The sequence below is a fragment of the Nilaparvata lugens genome, chromosome 5, assembly GCF_014356525.2.
Source record: "Nilaparvata lugens isolate BPH chromosome 5, ASM1435652v1, whole genome shotgun sequence".
NCBI classification, from domain to species: domain Eukaryota; kingdom Metazoa; phylum Arthropoda; class Insecta; order Hemiptera; family Delphacidae; genus Nilaparvata; species Nilaparvata lugens.
This window is the reverse complement of record NC_052508.1, coordinates 76,213,644-76,236,244: the sequence shown is the minus strand read 5'-3', so window position 1 is coordinate 76,236,244 and position 22,601 is coordinate 76,213,644. Positions and strand designations below refer to the sequence as shown.

The 22,601-nt window shown below is 35.0% G+C and overlaps 1 protein-coding gene across 1 annotated transcript in view; it reads right to left on the bottom strand.

The window, feature by feature from the left end:
- LOC111046960 (lysosomal-trafficking regulator) overlaps positions 1 to 22,601 on the bottom strand; it is a 168,987-nt gene that overhangs the window by 124,602 nt on the left and 21,784 nt on the right. Inside the window, exons 5-10 of the mRNA XM_039429615.1 lie at positions 21,224 to 21,340; positions 15,066 to 15,232; positions 11,405 to 11,613; positions 2,288 to 2,484; positions 965 to 1,074; positions 160 to 328 (exon numbers count right to left, since the gene is read on the bottom strand). Of these exons, the coding sequence (XP_039285549.1) occupies positions 160 to 328; positions 965 to 1,074; positions 2,288 to 2,484; positions 11,405 to 11,613; positions 15,066 to 15,232; positions 21,224 to 21,340 (969 nt within the window). The remainder of the gene's footprint in view (positions 1 to 159; positions 329 to 964; positions 1,075 to 2,287; positions 2,485 to 11,404; positions 11,614 to 15,065; positions 15,233 to 21,223; positions 21,341 to 22,601) is intronic.

Here is a 22,601-nt window from a genome sequence, read left to right as displayed (position 1 = left end):
ATGTTTTGTTCTTTCAATTTTCTCTGTTTAATGTGACAATATTCAATGTACTTGTAAATTTGATGAATAAATATGATTGATTGATATCTAATATATGAATTAAAATATATTTATAAAATAAATAATATATTGTATATTCAATTTGTAATTTGGTCTCACCAGATGCTGAATGCGATGTTCTCAGACTGATGGCCATTTTTTCAGCAGGGTCCGAGGTGGCAGATGGTAGCATCTCGTCTTCTCTGCAGTTGGTGGGAAAGTTCACGAAGCTCTGAGGTTGGGACCGAACGTTACTAACTATTCTGTTGAGGCATACAAGGAGAGGATCCTGGAAAGAGGAAAATTAAATTAATCAAATTATATTGTAAAATAAAGGACATGGAAGAATAAGAAAGGACATTTCGGTTACAGCAGTGACTTTCAGGTTTTGAAAATTGTTAAATAATAAAATAATATTAATTATAATAAAATAATAAAAAAAAATTCGAAGAATGAAAATAATTTATTGCAACAGGACTACATGAAAGTTTGATTAGATAGAATTACTATAGTGAGGTCCACGTTATAATGGCAGTGTTTGATTAGCAACGGTATTGCTATCCTTGTCTATCATTCAACAAAGCGGATAGCGCTATCTCTTTCTTGCTTTGCTCTGTTGCCAGATCGTCTCTCAACAATGAAGAGTTAATAACTAATTAACAATATATTTCATCCTTATTTATTATGAACATTCATTAAGAAATTATTGAAAAATATAATTTCCTGCTTAATAAAATATGATTGATTATTTTAAACGAAAATGAACAGTTAATATTACATCAATAAGCCAGCTACCGTCTTTAGAAGGCATTGACAAGACAGAGGATCGGCAACGGTCACTGCCATTATAACGTGGACCTCACTATACATAAATTTTGTTATAACAACGAATGAGTTGAGATTCAGATATAGAAAAGCTACTCACCATTGATGGATTGTCGGCAGTGAAAAGCTGTAGCAATTGTGATAGTTCTGGTGCTTCAATATTTCTCTGCGCTATATGCGAAATAACAGCCAGTACTGCTTGTTGAATTCCTGCAACAATTCATATAATATAGACTCATTCAAAAGAATTAAAATCTTTATTGTTGAAGCATTACTTTGTGAAAATACTCAAGGTCTGAAAGTTTTGTGAAGTGAACAACTACAAGACTTTTTTGTGAAGTGAACAACTACAAGACTTAACACAGTTTCCAAACTACATAAGTGCCGGTTGCACAACAGCCGGTTAAATTTTAACCGTGATTAATCCCACGAGAACCAATCAGAGAAGCCGTCCTTTCAATAAAGCCTTCTCTGATTGCTTCTCCTGAAATTAATTCCGGTTAAAATTTAACCGGCTTTTGTGCAACCGGGAAAAATTAGACAAAACTTATGAAGTGATAAACATAACCTATTTTTGTACAATTTCTATCCAAATTTGGGAAAGAAACAGTTTTGGGATTTAAGCTTATTGTTCCTTTCCCAATAATCCATATTTGAGAATGATATTTTATGTATCAATGTATAAATAAATAAATGAATAAATAAATATATTTTTCAATGATAAGAAAACAAAGATAATATTGTCAAATTTCACTAAAAATTTATTGAAAACTTTAAAACAGCTCAGTACAGCTGATGATGCGTTGGTTAACTACGTGAAACCATGGTTCTGTTTTAAAGTTTTTAATAAATTTTTAGTGAAATTTGACAATATCTTTGTTTTCTTATTATGGAGAGATTTCACAACATCACCATCAATTCTACTAATTTTATTTTTCAATGATTTAATAATAACTTTTTATAATTGAAATTGAATATTTTGTTAATTAATTATAATTCTACATTCTTAAAAGACGATTTGGCAACAGAGCAAAGTGAGAAACAGTTAGCGCTATGCGCTTTGTTGAATGATAGACAAGGATAACAATACCATTGCAAAATAAACTCTGCCATTATAACGTAAAAAAACACTACAATGATAATTAAATAATATTGTTTTGTTTAGTATGTTACAATTACAACAGCATTTTTTTTTAATGAGGGTGATGCCCACATACGCTCTTAGTCTTGTGCGTGGGTAATGAGTGAGAGGGATGATGATGAGAGATGACGGCTACTTCTTAGGTAGTCGGGACCAACGACTTATCGTCTCCTCCGAAATACGGGGTGGCCGTATCTATGTGATTGTCAAAAAGTGGTCTGTCTAAGTGGTCAAAAATTAATCCAGCTATTGATTAGGAATCTGATTATGGTCTCCACTTACCTAGATATTGAGGATTGGCTGATGTAATGAAACGCTGGAAGTGTCTCATCAGTTGCGCGATGAAGTTCTGTCCTGATAGAGTGAGACAGTTCTCATCAGAATCTTGACACAACGAACCAAGTCTTTGTATGCAATAAACAGAGTCAGATAATTTCGCTGAGAATAGTGCTGGGTCACAATTTTCCTCATCAGGAGACCTGTAAACGACAAATAATAAATAAGAAAGATAATTAAGTTTTCCTCCAGCTACTGTCTAAAGTACTTACTTTACTCCCTGAAACATAATACTAAAGCGTCACTTTTTCGCTCTCGGTAGTAAAAAACTGAAAAACTCCCTAGGGAGTAAAAGTGACTCCATTTAAATAACATAGGAAGCATCTCTAATTCAAAAACTCACATTGTAATAGGTTAGAAGGTCTAAGCTCAGATGAGAAAGCGTAATAGAGGTGTCTGTCATTGAGTCAACTGAATTCAATACCACAACAAGAAATTTGAACAACTCATGAAATATATGTTTGTATGATATTATATTCTTATTTTGTAGACGATAAAAATTTTAACAATTTTAAAAATATTTTATTCTATTCAAAATACCAGCCAACAAATATTTTTGATCTGCAATTCAAATCTGAAACGCGTGATCTGGAGTCAGCCATTTTTGGTAGCCGCTCAGCTGATATAATTGTTACAACTTTTGCCGATAGATAGCGCAATCGGCAGTGCCAATCAGCCCACCGGTTTTTAGGTTTTAGATTTTAGGTTATATTGTTAGGAAACATTGTCACCAATACGTAAGTTTTAAAAAAGATTTTATTTGCAGTTTCTATGAAAAAATGCAGATGGAGGAAAAATGTTGTGTACATCACGAGCGAAAAATACTTTTTCTCCCTCAGAAAAATTGTTGCCCTCGGCTTCGCCTCGGGCTTCAATCTTTTTCCCACAGGGAGAAAAAGTCGTACTTTTCACTCTAGATATACAAATAACTATTATTTCCAACATGATACAACATTTGATACCTTGAAATCTTGAGAAACCAACAGAATCTTGAGAAAGTCTCTACAAATTTTAGAATATAAAGCAACAAAACATTAATTTCTAATACAATGTTGAAAGACGAAGGTTTAAAAATTGAGTAGGTACAGTAAAAATAATGCTTGGGTCTATAATAATCGTCTTTCGGAGGAGACGATTTCCCGTCGGTCCCGACTACCTAAAAAGTAGTTGTCATCTCTCATCATCACCCCTCTCACTCATTACCCACGCACAAGCCTATGTGGGCATCACCATCAGTATTATTATTATAGTTTACTTACTTTGAGACATATTTATGCTCGCTTCATCATATAATTATATGGGAATATTCAAATATAAAGCCTTATCAATTGAACGAGCGTTAGCGAGTTCTTACATTTGATTTACTGGAGGCCAAAGTCATTGTTCTAACTTTCATAACTTTAGAAAGAATTGATCAATCAGCTTCAAATTTTGAACACATATTCTTTGAACCTTTCTACAGGTCAAGTTCGTTGGACAAGAAGATTTGGTTTTGAAGCATCTAAATTTTAAAATCTACTTTGTGAAAGTAATTTAGGACTGAAAATTTTGTGAATTTAACAACTACAAAACTTGACCTATTTCGGACTATGTGTAACCTTATCTGAATAGGACTGAAAATTTTGTGAATTTAACAACTACAAAACTTGACCTATTTCGGACTATGTGTAACCTTATCTGAATTTGGGAGAGGAATAGCACAAGGTTACCTTATTTTTTTCTCTCCGTATCATTTTTATGATGTACTTATTGTATAAATCAATAAAGAATAAAGGAGACTAAAAAATAACGTGGGATTAAAATTAAATCAATTTATGTAAAGGAATAAGATTAATTATTCTAGAAATGCTAGTAACCTTTTAAAATTTTCTACATAGAACACCACTAGTTTCAGCACACTCTTGTCTGAGAGAAATATTGAAAAAATCTGGTGTGGCGCACTCACACAACTTTCCTTGCCATAATGAGAATTGATCACCTGACGCTAGTGTTCACGCACATCTCAAGTCTACTTATAAACAAAGATCTGAGCCAGCTGGTGACAGGACAATAACACTGGAGACATACGAGGTCTGCTATCTCTTCATAGTGGATGATTTATTAGAATCAACAGTTGTCAACAGTTTGCAATTGAATAATCACATTTTCTCGAATTCCGAGCTTATTTTTAATTTTAGGTGAAAATGTTGCTGAACATTAATTGTAGAGATTTTCATGCTCAATCTTTTCCACTAAAAATGTTTTGTTTAAATTGTATCTGAAGCCTGATAATTGAGAATCTAAAATCAAACTTTGCATAGATGGGGCGGAGCTCCTGAAATTTTTACAGATATGGGACTTGTGGCAGTTGATAGAGCTTATCAATAACTATTCTAGGTATGAATTTATTCAAAATCGTTGGAGCCGTTTTCGAGAAAATCGCGAAAAACCCTGTTTTTGACAACATTTTCTCCATTTTAGACCATCTTTAAAATTGCATTTGATCGAAATTGTTCGTGTCGGATCCTTATATTGTAAGGACCTTAAGTTCCAAATTGCAAGTCATTCCGTTGAAGGGGAGATGAGATATCGTGTAAGCAGACGCACATACACTCATACACACACACACACACACACCACACACACACACACACACACCACACACACACACACACACAACACACACACACACAAAAACACACACACACACACATACAGACCAATACCCAAAAACCACTTTTTTGGACTCAGGGGACCTTGAAACGTATAGAAATTTAGAAATTGGGGTATCTTAATTTTTTTCGGAAAGCAATACTTTCCTTACCTATGGTAATAGGGCAAGGAAAGTAAAAAGGACAATTTGTTCTTTGTCCTTGAGTGCTGAAGCTAGTAGTATTTATGTAAAAAATGAAAAAGGTACTAGTCATAATACTATTTCTATAATAAGATAAAAATTCAGCAAAAATACACTTGTCTGAAGAAAATGCAGAGATAGTCATAACAATAGAAAATTCAGTGGTTCTTAATCATATTAGACTACAATTCAATTTTTGTCATAGTCATTCATTGGTTGAGTTCAAAGCCACTGATCGGTGAGTGAACGATGAGATTGATGAGTGAACGTGGCTCTGAACGAAGTACTGTTTTGTCGTTGAACGATGCATAGACTCACATGCAGCGCTAAATTATTTGGAATTGAAATCGGCCATTGAGGGGACAGCCGGAAAGATTATTACATACTAAAGATCTTGAAGATTTCTGTGATCTATAATATTACAAAAAAAAAAAATATTATATAATATCTTGCGCTAAAATACCTCAATGGAACCTTTAATTTAAAGTAAGAGCTAGCATTGGGAAGGTATAGGTATTGTGCGTTTATACCTCTTCAAGGTCTTTGGTCTACCTCTATCAGTCTCTAACTGATAAAAAAAAACTACGTCATATCCGGTTCGTTCACTGATCAGTTAATCGTACTTTTCCACCAATGGAAAAGAACGTAAATAGAGTAGCTGAACGTAAACAGACATGGCTGAATATGAGGTTGTTTACAAATAATGGACTCCATTATAATGTATTTGGGATCAGAGAAATGCATGATTACATAAATTCAATAACATTTAAAATATTTCACAAAGCATTAAAACTACTCCAATCACTGATGGTTTTCCATTTTAATTGATTGTTTACAAAATATGATCAACAGGGAAACATCTGTCAGTCATGACTCATGAGCACCGTTCAGCCACAGAATACACACAAAATGGAAGGTATCAATCTTACCAAGATTTGAGTGCACCAAGACCACGACACATGACTGCATCATCTTGTTAGAAATTACAACTACTGCTGTATTACAATGCTACACTTTCATTCAAGATGGCGGATTATGGCGTCAAGATACTAGCCGACTTTTCATTCTGTGGTTCATCTGTGATCACTAATCTGCGATCAGGTGTTTTACTGAACGTAAAAAAAACCCGATGGAATTGATCAGTGGCTTTGAACTCAACCATTCTCAGCTATTTTCCATGCATGAAATCAAACCGGTAAACAGCTGTTTGCAGAACAAATAAACATATGATTCTCATTACAGCATACTCTACTGTATCACAGTATACATACAGTATGGAAACTCGACAAGAACCCTGGCGCAAAAATCCGCCATCTTGTTAGGAAGTTCCGCATTGTAATAGTATTGATGGGAGGTTCGGATCACTTTACTAATCCGGATCAATTGATCTCGTTCACTGCCGCGAGCGAATCAGAAGATCAGGATTGAAACGTCCTAAGGTCACGTGACGTGTCTAGTATTTGCGCCATGCAAAAAGCATTGGTCAGATAGGCGTTTGATTGACAGTTTCCGTTCTGTATATCTATTCTGTGACTGTATTATGACAAAAAATAGTGTACGTTACTTGGACGTGAATGTCTTTTGGAGTGCTCGAATGAAATTCGACTAGAAACATCATTCTCGCCTGCAAAAGGACCCTTCTCGTCCATGTGACGTAACATGCTATTTTACATAAGTTTTGATTATTTCAGAACCTTCAAAACCATAAATTATTCAGTCAATGGTTATTAAGATATTACAATAATTTCTTATATATTTCATGGACTGTACTGCAAATTTTTCGAAATAATTCAATAACATTGTTGATATGAGCTTGAGACCGATGGATTGCACTCAAAATTCAATTTTACATAAGAGTGGGTCGGCGAGATATCGATGTGAAAACTACTAATGGCTGTTGGGGTTGGTGTATCAAAGATGCTAACATCAAAAGCTGATCTCCTTCAAGACGTACTGGCAACAGGTCAGCCCGAGTTGAAAGCAGAAAAATCTGGTGTGGCGCACTCACACAACTTTCCTTGCCGTTATAAAAATTTTATTCACCTGACGCAAGTGTACACGCGCATTCCAAGTCTACTATTCAAAGATCTGCCAGCTGGTGACAGGACAATAACGCTGGAGACACACGTTGTCTGCTATCTCTTCATAGTGAATGATTTAATAGAATCAACAGTTGCCAACAGTTTGCTTTATTGGATAAACACATTTTCTCAAATTTCGAGCTTATTTCCAATTTTAGGTGAAAATGTCACTGAACATTAATTGTAGAAATTTTTATGCTCAATCTTTTCTACTTGAAATTTTTTGTTTAAATTGTATCTGAAGCCTGATAATCGGGAATCTAAAATCACATTTTGCATTGATGTGGCGGAGCTCCTGAAATTTTTACAGATATGAGACTTGTGGCAGTTGATAGAGCTTATCAATGACTATTTTAGGTATAAATTTGATCAAAATCGTTGGAGCCGTTTTCGAGAAAATCGCGAAAAACCCTGTTTTTGACAACATTTTCACCATTCTAGCCGCCATCTTGAATTGGATTTGTTCGAAATTGTTCGTGTCGGATCCTTATAGGGGAAGGACCTTAAGTTTCAAATTTCAAGTCATTCCGTTAATTGGAAGATGAGATATCGTGTACACAGACGCACATACACTCATACACACACACACACACACACACACACACACAACACACACACACACACCACACACACACACACACACACCACACACACACACACATACAGACCAATACCCAAAAACCACTTTTTTGGACTCAGGGGACCTTGAAGCGTATAGAAATTTAGAAATTGGGTTACCTTAATTTTTTCCGGAAAGCAATACTTTCCTTACCTATGGTAATAGGGCAAGGAAAGTAAAAAGCTGATCTCCTTCAAGACGTACTGGCAACAGGTCAGCCCGAGTTGAAAGCAGAGAAAGGTCGAGAGACAATACTATGTTACATTCAGTTAAATTGCAATTATAGTCCACACGACAGCTGATTTTTTGTGGCCAGCCGAGCATTCACAAAAAGATCACATTGAAGTGTGGATGGTGAGACCAGCTGTGACAATATCATTCAACATTTTTTCGCACCATTTCAAGTAAGATTAAATATTGATTTGAGTGAAATTTTCAATATTTTTTTGCAATTGTGAAGGAAGAGTTTTGTTTGGATTCGTATTTGGAAATTGATCAATCTAATAAATTCAAAATTGTAGTAGATACATTTTTTGGACTCAAAAATGTGTACGAATTATCATTTAAGTTACGTAAGTAGCATAACCTTTAGACTGTGTATTCCAAATTAAGGTTTGAAGCAGTTATGGGCAAATGTCTGTTGTTTTTACCTGAATTGTATTTGCATATGAATAAATAAATAAATAAATGCTATAGTTTAATCGAGATTAACGCAAACCGATGCATTTTGGTCGCACAAAGCAGAAATTTCAAGCGATAACGCCGATTAAACTAGTAGTTCTGTGAACAATAGACCTCACGCAGTATTCTCATCCACAAGTACCTGATTGAAACTATCGACCTTATGGAAATACAGCAATAGACTGGCTTCTCACACATCTGTGTAATCACTTGTCAGCTGATTTATGATGAATAATTCTGATATGATGATTTTTACTCTTATATTGGCGTATGAAGGAGGCTCCTTTTTCCTTTTATATTATCCTTGAAATGCAAAATTCCCAAAAACCTTGTATATACATCGACGCGCAATTAAAAAAGGAACATACCTGTCAAATTTCATGAAAATCTATTCCCGCGTTTCGCCGTAAATGCGCAACATATAAACATTTAAACATTAAGAGAAATGCCAAACCATCGACTTGAATCTGAGACCTCACTTCGCTCGGTCAATAAATAAATAAATTTTCTGATTAATCTAAAAGGCATAATTTTTTTTAAATTCTGATTAGTTCGCACCATTTTAACAGCGATTAGCTGAAACAAAGAAAATTTTGTTGCACAAAGGTAAAAATCGAAAAATAAAGCCGGTTAAACTAATCGACGTAAAAGATTTTCAACTGGCCATTCACGGGGAATTAAATCCAACTAACGCCAATAGGTACCTACTGATAGCTGTCTTCAAATTAGTTTCTGTTAAGAAAATACTACAAAATTCAAAGTAAGAGCTAAATATATGAATAAATTTCATCCGTTAATAAAATAGAGAAGTGTATTTAGCCGATATTACCATTCAAAAGTAGATTCTTATTTTTGAGGTTAGTTTTCGATCTGTTGTCGTCTGCAGATAGCACTTGACACTGGCGACAGAGCATTTTTGTGGCGCATGCCAAACGAATGGTCACCGCTTCAATAACATAACCTCAATTTTGTGCCATTTGTTCAGAATGATAACACCTGTCGGTTAAATGACAGTGTTGCCGGATTGTGAAACTATTAAAATCTTGGTTAGTTGACCGGAAAACTTAATCGGGATTAAAAACCAACCGATCTTTGTGGAACAGAGATGAATCCAATATATGAAGAAAGCAATCAGGGTTATTGAGGGAGCCGAATCTAGGGTTTCATGTAGGCCAATTTTCAAAAAAAAACTCAAATTATTAACAATTCCAGCCCTTTATTTTTGGATATTGCATCTTTTGTTTAGAGTAATAAGCATAAACAGTTGAAGATGATCATATGTTTTGATGTTTACATGAGTTTGTGGATTTGAGTAAAATTTTCAATATTTTTTTGTAATTGTGAAGGAAGAGTTTTGTTTGGATTCGTATTTGGAAATTGATCAATCTAATAAATTCAAAATTGTGTACGAATTATCATTTAAGTTACGTAAGTAGCATAACCTTTATACTGTGTATTCCAAATAAGGTTTGAAGCAGTTTTGGGCAAATGCCTGTTGTTTTTACCTGAATTGTATTTGCATATGAATAAATAAATAAATAAATTTATGGAAGATAACATTACACACATACCCCACAAGACATAAGATGTTACCCTCCAGTACACCACTCATAGACTTTCGCTCTTGGAGGGGGAACCACATTATGCTGGGCTAAAAATGTTCAACTGTTTGACGGACGAACTTAAGAGTGTTGACAGTCTAGGTAAATTTTATACAGCGCTCAAAGATACTCTGACTGAATGCTGCCCATATTCATCAAGAGAATGCTATGAGATCTTCTCATTGAAATCCTAGAAATCAAAAATTATCCAGACGATTTTGTAAAATGAAAAATCTGGTGTGGCGCACTCACACAACTTTCCTTGCCGTTATGAAAATTGATCACCTGACGCTAGTGTTCCCGCGCATCTCAAGTCTACTATTTAAAGATTTGAGCCAGCTGGTGACAGTGCAATAACGCTGGAGACACACATGAGGTCTGCTATCTCTTCATAGTGAATGATTTAATAGAATCAACAATAATTTGCAATTGAATAATCACATTTTCTCAAATTTAAAGCTTATTTTCAATTTTAGGTGAAAATGTTACTAAACATTAATTGTAGAGATTTTCATGCTCAATCTACTCCAATTGATTTTTTTTGTCTCAATTGTATCTGAAGCCTGATAATTGGGAATCTATCTGCATTGATGGGGCGGAGCTCCTGAAATTTTTACAGATATGGGACTTGTGGCAGTTGATAGAGCTTATCGATGACTATTTTAGGTATGAATTTGATCAAAATCGTTGGAGCCGTTTCCGAGAAAATCACGAAAAACCTGTTTTTGACAACATTTTCGCCATTTTAGCCGCCATCTTGAATTGCATTTGATCGAAATTGTTCGTGTCGGATCCTTATAGTGAAAGGACCTTAAGTTCCAAATTTCAAGTCATTCCGTTAATTGGGAGATGAGATATCGTGTACACAGACGCACATACACTCATACACACACACACATACAGACCAATACCCAAAACCAGTTTTTTGGACTCAGGGGACCTTGAAACGTATAGAAATTAGAAATGGGGTACCTTAATTTTTTTCGGAAAGCAATACTTTCCTTACCTATGGTAATAGGGCATGGAAAGTAAAAACTTTCCCTCAATGGAGGGAAACCATATACTTGATATATTTGACATGTCATACACCGTTTGAGCTGTGCTCATCAAGTGCGGTTTTATACAATGAAATAACAATAATAATAATAATAATAATAATAATAATAATAATAATAATAATAATCCGTAAAACTAACGCCGATTTGTTAATCAGCGTTAATGTCCATATTTAACAGACGTACATGCAACTGGCCCATACATTGGAGTATTTGAGAAATGGGGTAACTTACCTCTACAATGCCATTCTCAGGCACATCGACATCAGCCTCATATCCCTCGTCAGCACTCAGCTCAGGTGTGGAGTTGGGACTGGACATAGCTTCATCAAAGTCGGTCACAACGAAATTCGAAGTCGGTTCCGAATTGAGCCCGTCTGATAAAGACATGCCATCTCCTAGCTACCGAGATATAATAATAATAATAATAATAATAATAATAATAATAATAATAATAATAATAATTTATTTGCCAAAAACAAAATTACATAATAAAACTTACTATAATTTAAATTATACAATACAATTCGAATAATTTAAGTTTTTTACAATAGAACAAAATAAATATTACTTGTTGGCACAGCCGGCAAGGAAAACCTGAGCGCCTGCTGCGAGTTCAAAAGCTGAAAATTAACTATTACATTCGTGGAGACAAATAAAGAATAAAAAATATAATAAGAATTTCGGTTTTAAGACAGTGTACAATTGGTGAATATTCTGTGATTTTACATAATTGTGTTTGTCATACATATATATTTGGTTATTAGAATTTATATTTTAGGTAATGAGAAGTAAATGTGCTGTTTAGTCCAGTGATTTATTTCGTTTAAAAGAGTTTTTGTGATTTTATTACTGATGAATTTGAAAGGAATTTTATTAGAAAGTAGATTATAGTAGTATGTGAACTGGTGTCTACATACAGATAGTTTTATTAGATTGGCATTAAATGAATTTGTAGTTGCTGGACGGGTAAGGTAAGGCGTTCTTCTGGACTCAAGATGTTGAAAATTTTTATTAAGGTACAAGATAGTTCTAACAACATACGTTTGTCTAAGTGTCGGTACATCAAGGTCAACAAATAATTGATAAAATAAAATTCATGAATAAGCATTGAAGATTTCATAGGCTAAGGAAGGATTTGAAAGAATCATTAAAAGTATAGTAAAAGAGCCACAATAGTTTTCATATTATATTGTTCAATACTATGATTGATAGGATAGGGCCTCTCTCTATAATAGTCTTCACTCATTCTATTTACATCTCCAACCAGTCAATCTTGTTCCCATTTATTCTATCTCTTAACCTAGCACCGCAGTGCAGGATGGTTTCTCACAGCTTGGCGTTGTTGTCATTTGAGATGGGTGTCTGGCTTGGAAGTGTTTCGACCGCATTGCAGGATGACTATTAACGGTTGCCGGAAGATCAACAGCTGGGTTTTTTTCGTTATTTTTCGTGATAGAGAAATTCTGATTGCAGATTCGTTCTCAGCGACCCCAAGTTTAGCCTGAAGGCTCAGAATGTCAACAATGTTTTTAAATAATTAAAAATCATCATGAAAAGTCATTAATATGGTAGTACACCACGTTTCTGGAAACTTTTTACTGGTGACTGGAGTTATTATTGATTATAGGTAGCACAAAAATCAAAATAGCTGTGAGAAAGAAAACTGCTGATGAACGCGAATAAGACCGCCACTCCATTGTTCTATTGTCTCGGCTGCTTGGTTGAGCCTGGCTGGAGGGATCAAATAACCGACTGGATTGATCTTTCGTCTGTCCACCAGGCGGAACTACGCCGACCATTGCTGGGTGGAAGACGTTACTGCGGCCGCTCGCATTCCCACCAACGCTGCTATTATTTGCTGTCTCAGCGCCTAGTCCGATTCAGCCAAGCATCCAGCCTGCACTGCGGAGCTAGGTTTAAGCCTGGTTTTCATTAGTAGAGTTAGTGGTAGAGTTCCCTGGGCAAGTACCAACTATCTTGTGAACTCTCCCAATGATAACGTTCACGGTAGAGTACTAGTTTTTAGTAGAGTAGAGTGGGATAGCACCGTGGGATAGTACTCTACCACTTACTTTACCCCAACACCGCTTCTCACTCTACTCTACCACTACTATGCTAATGAAAACAGTTTCGAGCTAGTAGAGTAGAGTCGGGCCGTAGGATATCAAATTGAAAAAGTATTGTTCCTTATTAAAAAGTACAGTATTAATTTATTTAAAAAAATTAATAAGTATTTAAGTGTTAATTGATTAAAAAGTATTGACTTTTTAAGGTTGGTTCTGTTCACTAGAAAACACACTTCACCTACTATTCTCAATTATTGTAGAAAAACAGTAACTCGACCATTTTATTAAAGAAGAGATAGTATGCCAGTTACTCGACCACTAACTCTACTAGTGTAAACCAGGCTCTAGTACTATAAGTAAATAATAGCATAGAGAAACAATAGCGTAAGTAGATATCCCATGGTATAGGGCGTTTATGTCGCAACTTTTACTGTTATCTCAAGTCGATTACTGTCGATTATTGTCAATTTTTACTGTTTTGTTGGGGTAAGAGTATATGAACAGCACAATATGAGAGACTACCAGCGTCATAAAGCTTCACAGGAAAGAACTAAGTGGACTATAGGCTTGAGATAACAGTAAAAGTTGCGACATAAACTCCCTATACCATGGGATATCTACTTACGCTATTGTTTCTCTATGATAATAGTAATAATATTAACATGTTGGCTGCCGGAGTTTAGAAAACATTGCCCAGAGGCTTACACTGGATTATATTTTTCAATAATTTCATAATTAAGATGAAAAAATATTTTGTTAATAAATTCTACATTGTTAAAGGACGATCTGGCAACAGAGCAAAGCGAGAAAGAGATATCGCTATCGGCTTTGTTGAATGATAGACAAGGATAACAATACCATTGCTAATCAAACACTGCCATTATAACGTGGACCTCACTAGTCCAAGTTGAACCCTGCATACTTTATGATTCTAAAATTGTCTCATTCGGTGGACAGAAACACCCTCATAACAGTCTATTATGCCTATGTCTATTCCCATCTATGCTATGGAAATATATTCTGGGGTAATTCAACAGACAGTTCTAAGGTATTTTTAATGCAAAAAAAAGATTATTAGAGTGATTTTCGGGTTGAGACAAAGAGACTCATGCAAGTCTGTTTTTCAAAATTCTCAAATTCTCACCTTGCCTGCAATCTACATTTATCAGTTATTAATTTTCATCAAGAGTAATATCAATAAATTTCAATTTTGCACAGAGAGACATAATTACTCCACACGCAATCAGCATTTGCTGTTGTATCCAGTCCATAGACATGCGACATATGAGAAGAATCCCTCTTATTCAGGATTAAGATTATATAATAAATTACCTGAGACCATTCGAAAAATCGAATCTCTAAAGCTAATCAAGAAATCTGTGAAAAGAATCTTAGTTGATAAAGCGTACTACTCGGTGGCAGAATTCAATTAACCATAAACTCTGCACTCAATGACACAAATTAAAATGATCACATTTGCTCTATTTTTAGGACTAAGAATAATGATAGACCTAATATAGGATACACTTTGTTATATAATTTTTTATATACTGTTACTGTTTATTTTACCTGTTAGAAATCTTACTTAGTTCTAAGGATGCAATTATTTGACAAATCACCTATCAAGTGGGAGTATTCCCAATATTATGATGTAATGTGATGAAATAATAAATAAATACTATAGTTTTTCCTCCATGGTCATGATTATATTATGATAAAAAAGTGTGTAGTAATGGAAACCTAACCTAACCTAACCTAACCTAACCTAAGACTGTTTGCAGTTACCTTCGGCATCTTATGCTGAGGTATGACTATCTTCTCGCTGGGCAGCAGAGTGCTGGCACGCAATAGCACATCGCAAAGATGGCGGGCACTAACATTGCCATTGTTCAGAGCAGTCAACAGCTTCTCTCTCAGCGCCGACATCACGCATTCTATAGTCATCAATGTGCCTGCAATCCAAACATTATTATAAATGAAGGAAATCGCTTTAAATAAATAAATGTTTATTTCCCAAAAAAACTAGATTCAAGATTCAAGATTCAAGATTCAAGATTTCTTTATTGCAGAAAACATTTATACAAATGCATAGCATCGTCATAGATTAAACATGGTAAATAAAAGTATTTAGGCTACATTCAAAGAAATAAAAATACAAACACAAGCATACAAACATCAAACAAAATACCCTCAAATTAGAAACTCCTCTTTTCTATATGGACATATTTCTATTAACATCTTTTTCATGGCTCTTTTAAAATTACCAACTTCTAGCTCTTTTAAATGTGCAGGAAGCTTATTATAAGCTCTTATACCGAACTCCTTAAAACAGTTCAATGTATTTGCGTAATTGCACTGGTTCACTCTAAGCGATTCAGAATTTCTAGTGTAATGATTGTGAACGTTGCTATTTACAGAAATACTTGCTAAATTAATTTTTACATACATAAGACATTCAAGAATGTAAATAGCTGGTACTGTCAAAATCTTGATTTTTTTAAATAAATCTACACAGTGAAAACGGCTATTCACATTAGCAATGACCCTTACTGCTCGTTTCTGTAACACAAATAGTTTATTTACATTCGTATCATTACCCCAGGCAACAACACCATAATACAAATGGGAATGAAGATAAGCAAAATACACTGAAATTAAAACACTCTTATCAACAATGAACTTAATGAACTTAATCAACAATGAACTAAAACTACTACATCAATTACAGAAAATATTAGATAAATTACAATCACATACAATAGTTAGTCACAATAAAAATTTCTTATAATGTGTCCTCTACATGTTTAGTGTTTTCTATGTGGAAATTGACCTACTTCACTATGGCGTACCATGTTCCAGAGCAAATACATTGAGTTAGTTGGACCAAGAGCGAGGTCAACTATATCGTAGGGGAGAGATACCGTTGATAAATATACAGAGTGATTATAAAAAGATTTTACAACTTTGAAAGTACATGAATATCAATTGAAATTACTTACAGAATTGAGAAAGGTGTCATTTTGTTACAAAACACTTCAAGTTTAAGGTGTGGGTGTTATTTTGGTTGGATGTGACAGCCGTTGGTAATGCGACATACATCCCACCGATAATCGATTTCTTGCCACACACAGCCGTGCAATTGGCCCTGCACAGCCAATCCAGCGAAATTGAAAGCGATTATCTAGAAAATATCGAACTTGTGGGGTGGTTCATTTCCACGGAAGAGTTCGGGGTTTTCTAGACAATCGCTTTCAACTTCACTGGATTGGACCAGGGCCAATCGCACAGCCACCTCGCTCACCGGATTCACCGATGGATTTCTTCCTGTGGGGTTTCATTAAGGATAAGGTTTATGTTCCGCCTCCACCAGACAATCTTAATTACCTCGGAAATCGGAATTTATGGTGTGATTCTCACTAGTGAGGTCCACGTTATAATGGCAGTGGAGAAAGATAGCAGAACAACGTTGCCGATCCTCTGTCTAGTCAATGCCTTCTATAGACGGTAGATGATACAGGTTTTATTGATGTAATATTAACTGTTCATTCTCGTTTAAAATAATCAATAATATTTTATTAAACTAGAGATTATATTTTTCATAATTTCATAATGAATTTTCATAATTAAGATTTAATATTTTGTTATTAATTCTACATGGTTGAAAGATGATCTGGCGACAGAGCAAAGCGAGAAAGAGATGTCGCTATCCGCTTTGTTGAATGATAGACAAGAATTGCAATACCATTGCTAATCAAACACTGCCATTATAACGTGGACCTCACTATAGGCCTATAGTTATTAATGTTTGCTTTTGGATTGAAAAATGAATACATGAACATAATGAACATGAAAATAAATGATAAAACAGAAACAAAACATGAAAATAATAAGCATAGATTTAAGAAGAATTATGACTGTCATTAGAAGACAGTAAGATAATCTTTTTATTTGTAAATAACAATTAAAATCTAAGTACCCTTTTTAAATTGTTTAGTCACGAAATATTTCGGCTTTATAATGCCATTATCAAGTCAAAAGTAGTCCTAAAGAAAAAAAAACAATTTGATGGCGAATCAACCTAACATAATTCTTTCCGTTTAGTTCATTAATAATTATAATAATAAATTTATTAGCCAAAAAACAGGATGTCACAATTTGACATATAGACCAGTCAATATAACAGTAAAACACTAACTTAGTCAATACAAATACTGTCAATAAAAAACAATACAAAGTCACATTTACAATAAAAACATGTATGGTATATTAATCCTATTCATACAACAGTAATATCAATAAATTCTAAATATTGAAATCTTCTACATTCATCTTCATGTCGATAAACTCTTCAACTGAGTAAAAGGGGTTTTTCAAGAGAAATATTTCTAAAATCTTTTTGAACCTCCTGTGATTAAGTTGCCTCACCTCAATAGGAAGCCTATTCATCAATTTAATTGCAACATTCGAGGGACTTTGATCAGTTTTATGCAGTCTGCTTCGTGTTACATTGAGCGTCTGATTGGATCTTGTATTATAAGAATGAATTGAATTTCTCAACTCCATTTTCTCTGGATTTGCTTTCAGGAATAGTAAGCATTGCAATATATATAATGAATATAGAGTTAGAATTCGAAGACCTTTATAAATATCTCTACAATGTTCCCGATTCCGCGCCCTGGCGATGACTCTGACAGCCCTTTTCTGCATTATGAAAATGTCTTGTGCTTGTGAAGAACAGCCCCAGACTATAAGGCCATATGAAATGTGTGGATGAAAAATACCAAAATAAGCCTGACGTAGTCCATGTTGGTCCAGCTCCCCACATAATCGTTTAAGGGCAAACACACCACTGCTAAACCTACTTTTCAGAACAGCAATGTGTTGCTTTTTAACTAGTTCAATGTGTTATTTGAAACTAGCATTCAACATTCATTAAGGAACCGAGTCCATTCATTGGTCTAAGTTATAATTATTTCAACTGAAATATTTTCAACTGATTAAGTATTTAAATTTCTAAGAATAACAATAAATATTGATCAAATATTTACAAGATGATCTAAATCAAACTGTAGTACGTGCTGTGTAACGGCAGGGTGGACTTGTTGTATCAATAACATAGTTAACCAGTTTCCTTTGTTTCCTTTATGAGTAAATATTATATTCGATATGATAGATGTCTATGTTTGATCAAATGTGGACTTTGTCACCGGTTTTTCGAGAAGGGATTTTATCATTTATTCGTGGACATAATCACAAATCATATAATAAATATTGTATTATTACATGATATTTATTCGGTTAATCGAAACAAGTAACTGATATGACTAATTTCTTATTCAATCGACGGATATTAAACATTCAAAAACTTAGGGCCGGTTTCAGAGCTCGGGATTTAGGTGAGTTCTAGACTTTGAACAGCTGGAGTCAGAAAATTGGCTCTCTGAAACGGGGCGTAGTCGCAGTTTTTAGGATAATCTTTATTTTATCATGTCTATAATTGGAAACGTTTTTCCTCGACGAAAAGAAACATTCCTAAATAATTCAAAATAGCTGAAACTTCACACTATTTTCTTTTTATTCTATGTTCTAGTTTTTCGAAATTTCATTTGAACGTGGACTGCGACTACGCCCCGTTTCGGAAAGCCCAATTTTCTGACTCCAGGTGTTTAAAGTCTAGAACTTAGATAAATCCCGAGCTCGGAAACCGGCCCTAAAGGTGCATTTTCGTTTGTGCGTAAACTTCCGCAGTCGACGACGACAAGCATTGTTGACATTCATATTGTCCAAATTTCGTCGACGACGACAAGCATTGTTGACATTCATATTGTCCAAATTTCGTGGTCGACGACGGCATTTAGGCACAAACGAAAACCCAGCTTAAGACGTGATTGGAAAAAGTTCATAAACAAATGAACAATTTAATTTCAATAATAATTGACCATAAATTGAGTGAAAAAGACTAAGAAATTGTCAAAAACCACAGATTTATTGATTCTTAGAAAGACCGGTTTCGGTTATTACACCATTGTCAATAACAGTGTCAAAAACCACAGATTTATTGATACTTAGAAAGACCGGTTTCGGTTATTACACCATTGTCAATAACAGTATCAAAAACCACAGATTTATTGAGACTTAGAAAGACCGGTTCGGTTATTACACCATTGTCAATAACAGTGGTGTTATAACCGAAACCGGTCTTTCTAAGTATCAATAAACTGTGGTTTTTGACAATTTCTTAGTCTTTTTCATTCAATATAAATAATTACAATATCAACTTCTCAACTACACAAAAAAAAATTGACCAAGCGAAGTGAGGTCTAAGATTTTTTTTATAAAATTTGATAATTTTTTTCTATTGGTCAATACTATAGCTATCTAGTCTAAAGACTAATGAGCTAATTTTTTCTATCCTAAATTACTACTTGAAAAATTGAACAGTGAATTCGCATTAGGAACTCTTACTGCTATTGTTTAATTAATATGTACACTTATTGACTGCACTATAGAAGCTAGATTCACTCAATCACTGCTCTGCTCTTTCACTGGACACTACTTGAACAAGCACTACACTAGTTCAAACGGTTTCCTTCTTTTGAGCCTCCGCACCAACCCTCCATTGTCTAGCAGCTGGATCGCCTCGACGTTGTCATGTTGGTGCAGTCGCCCCTCGTGCCTCTCCGCATGCCTCTGAATCTCGGTGGACACCAGGTCGACGTGCAGGTCTCTATGAAGATCCTGACATACCAAGGAGCATCCACAATGTTCCTTAGCACTTTGAAGAAATTTGATGGATATGTTCCTTTTTGAATTTCGCGTCGACGTATACATACGGTTTTTTGAAATTTTGCATTTTCAAGATAATACAAAAGGAAAAGGAGTCTCCTTCGAACGCCAATATTACCGTAAAAATCATACTTTAGAATTATTCATCATAAATCAGCTGTCGAGTGGATTATAAATTGCATGCAATTCAATATCTCAATGTAACTTGGTGAAAAAACAGCTGTTGTGTGGACTATTAATTGCATGCAGTGAGGCATGCAATTGATAACTTGAAGTAGCATAGTATTTTCTCCCGGCTTTTCTCTGCTTTCAACTCGGTAAGCTTTTGAAGATAGTAGCATAGCTGTTCACATCAAATTATTAGCATTGTCGAAACAACAGCCTAAACAGTCGTTTATACACCGATATCTCGCCGACAGGACAGGACAGATTTTACTCTGATGGACAGTATTAAGCCGCGTCCACACTATGTCGATCGACTCTGTCGACCCGGTCGATCGATAAAGTCGCTCGACACCTTCGACTGTGTCAACTCGACAAAATTGCCTCAGTACATGTGGACGAGTCGACCGACAACCATCATAAATTTTCATACATAATCGAGTGTTTTATATTTAATCAAGTGTTTTATTTTAAATATAAATCGAGTTTTTCTCTTCCTTTTTCTCCCTTGCAAATTTCTAATTTTCTTTTCCACCTCCACTTTTTCAATGCCAAATGACACCGCAATTTCCACCAAACCATCATGCCGTTTGTTTCTGTTTTTATAGTCAACATCACTTGTATCACTTAAGTAAGAACGACCACGGTACATTTCAATAAAATTCGACGTTTGGGTATCACTCCAATTCATTTTCAATAAAAATGTAAGCACTTGAACAACAGTATAGCACTATTCTATTTTTTAAAACGGCAGTGACAAGATCGACACGTCCACACTGTCTTTGACTGTCTTTGATCCGGACCGACCTGATTCGGGTTGCGTTCGACTCGACTCGACAGCGCTCAACAATGTCTAGCGACACGTCCAGACTTGTTCGACATTGTCGATCGGTGTCGATCCACATAGTGTGGACGCGGCTTTAGAGGAGACTGTGGTTTATAAGACGCGAGGTCTACTGTTCACAGAACTATTAGTTAGCTGATAAATAGCATACCTGAGTTAGCATCAAGAGTCGGAGCGATGATGTTGAGGATCAATAGCGATTCAAACAGTTTGATGGTATCTTGATTGGCGGAGAAAAGTTTCTCTGAGATTTCACTACACTTTGTACCTGGAAAGTAAAATTTATTATGATCAAAATCAAAAAAATCTTGTGTGGCGCACTCACACAACTTTCCTTGCCGTTATGAAAATTGATCACCTGACGCTAGTTTTTCCGCGCATCTCAAGTCTACTATTCAAAGATCTAAGCCAGCTGGTGACAAGACTATAACGCTGGAGACACACGAGGTCTGCTATCTCTTCATAGTGAATGATTTAATAGAATCAACAGTTGCCAACAGTTTGCAATTGAAATAATAACATTTTCTCGAATTTCGAGCTTATTTTTAATTTTAGGTGAAAATGTTACTGAACATTAATTGTAGAGATTCTCATGATCGATCTTTCACACTCAATTTTTTTTGTTTAAATGGTATCTGAAGCCTGATAATTGAGAATCTAAAATCAAACTTTGCATAGATGGGGCGGAGCTCCTGAAATTTTTACAGATATGGGACTTGTGGCAGTTGATAGAGCTTAACAATGACTATTTTAGGTATGAATTTGATCAAAATCGTTGGAGCCGTTTTCGAGAAAATCGCGAAAAACCCTGTTTTTGACAACATTTTCGCCATTTTAGCCGCCATCTTGAATTGGATTTGCTCGAAATTGTTCGTGTCGGATCCTTATAGGGGAAGGACCTTAAGTTCCAAATTTCAAGTCATTTGGTTTACTGGGAGATGAGATATCGTGTACACAGACGCACATACACTCATACACACACACACACACACACACACACACACACACACACACACACACATACAGACCAATACCCAAAAACCAGTTTTTTGGACTCAGGGGACCTTGAAACGTATAGAAATTTAGAAATTGGGGTACCTTAATTTTTTTCGGAAAGCAATACTTTCCTTACCTATAGTAATAGGGCAAGGAAAATAAAAATACATCTGCATAGTACAAATCCAAGTAATATGTAATGTCTACAGATATCGAAATTACTGATACATTTCAATTATTCAAATGCTAATGAATTAATAATTCTTATTAAACGAAAATCCAAATTAAATGCTGTAAATCACCCCGAAGACTTCTGCTACTGCAAATATTGACAACAGGGTAAACAGCTAGATGGAAATTCGATGAGCGCTACTATACAAAAATTATTTGTCAGCCCGCGAATCGAAGCCATTACCTCCTAATTGCCAGTCAGGAATGTTTACCCTTACACTAAACTAACAATCTCTGGATAGCAGCGCTCATTTTGGGTTCAATTCCCGGGCTGACAAATAATTTTTGAATAGTAGCGATCA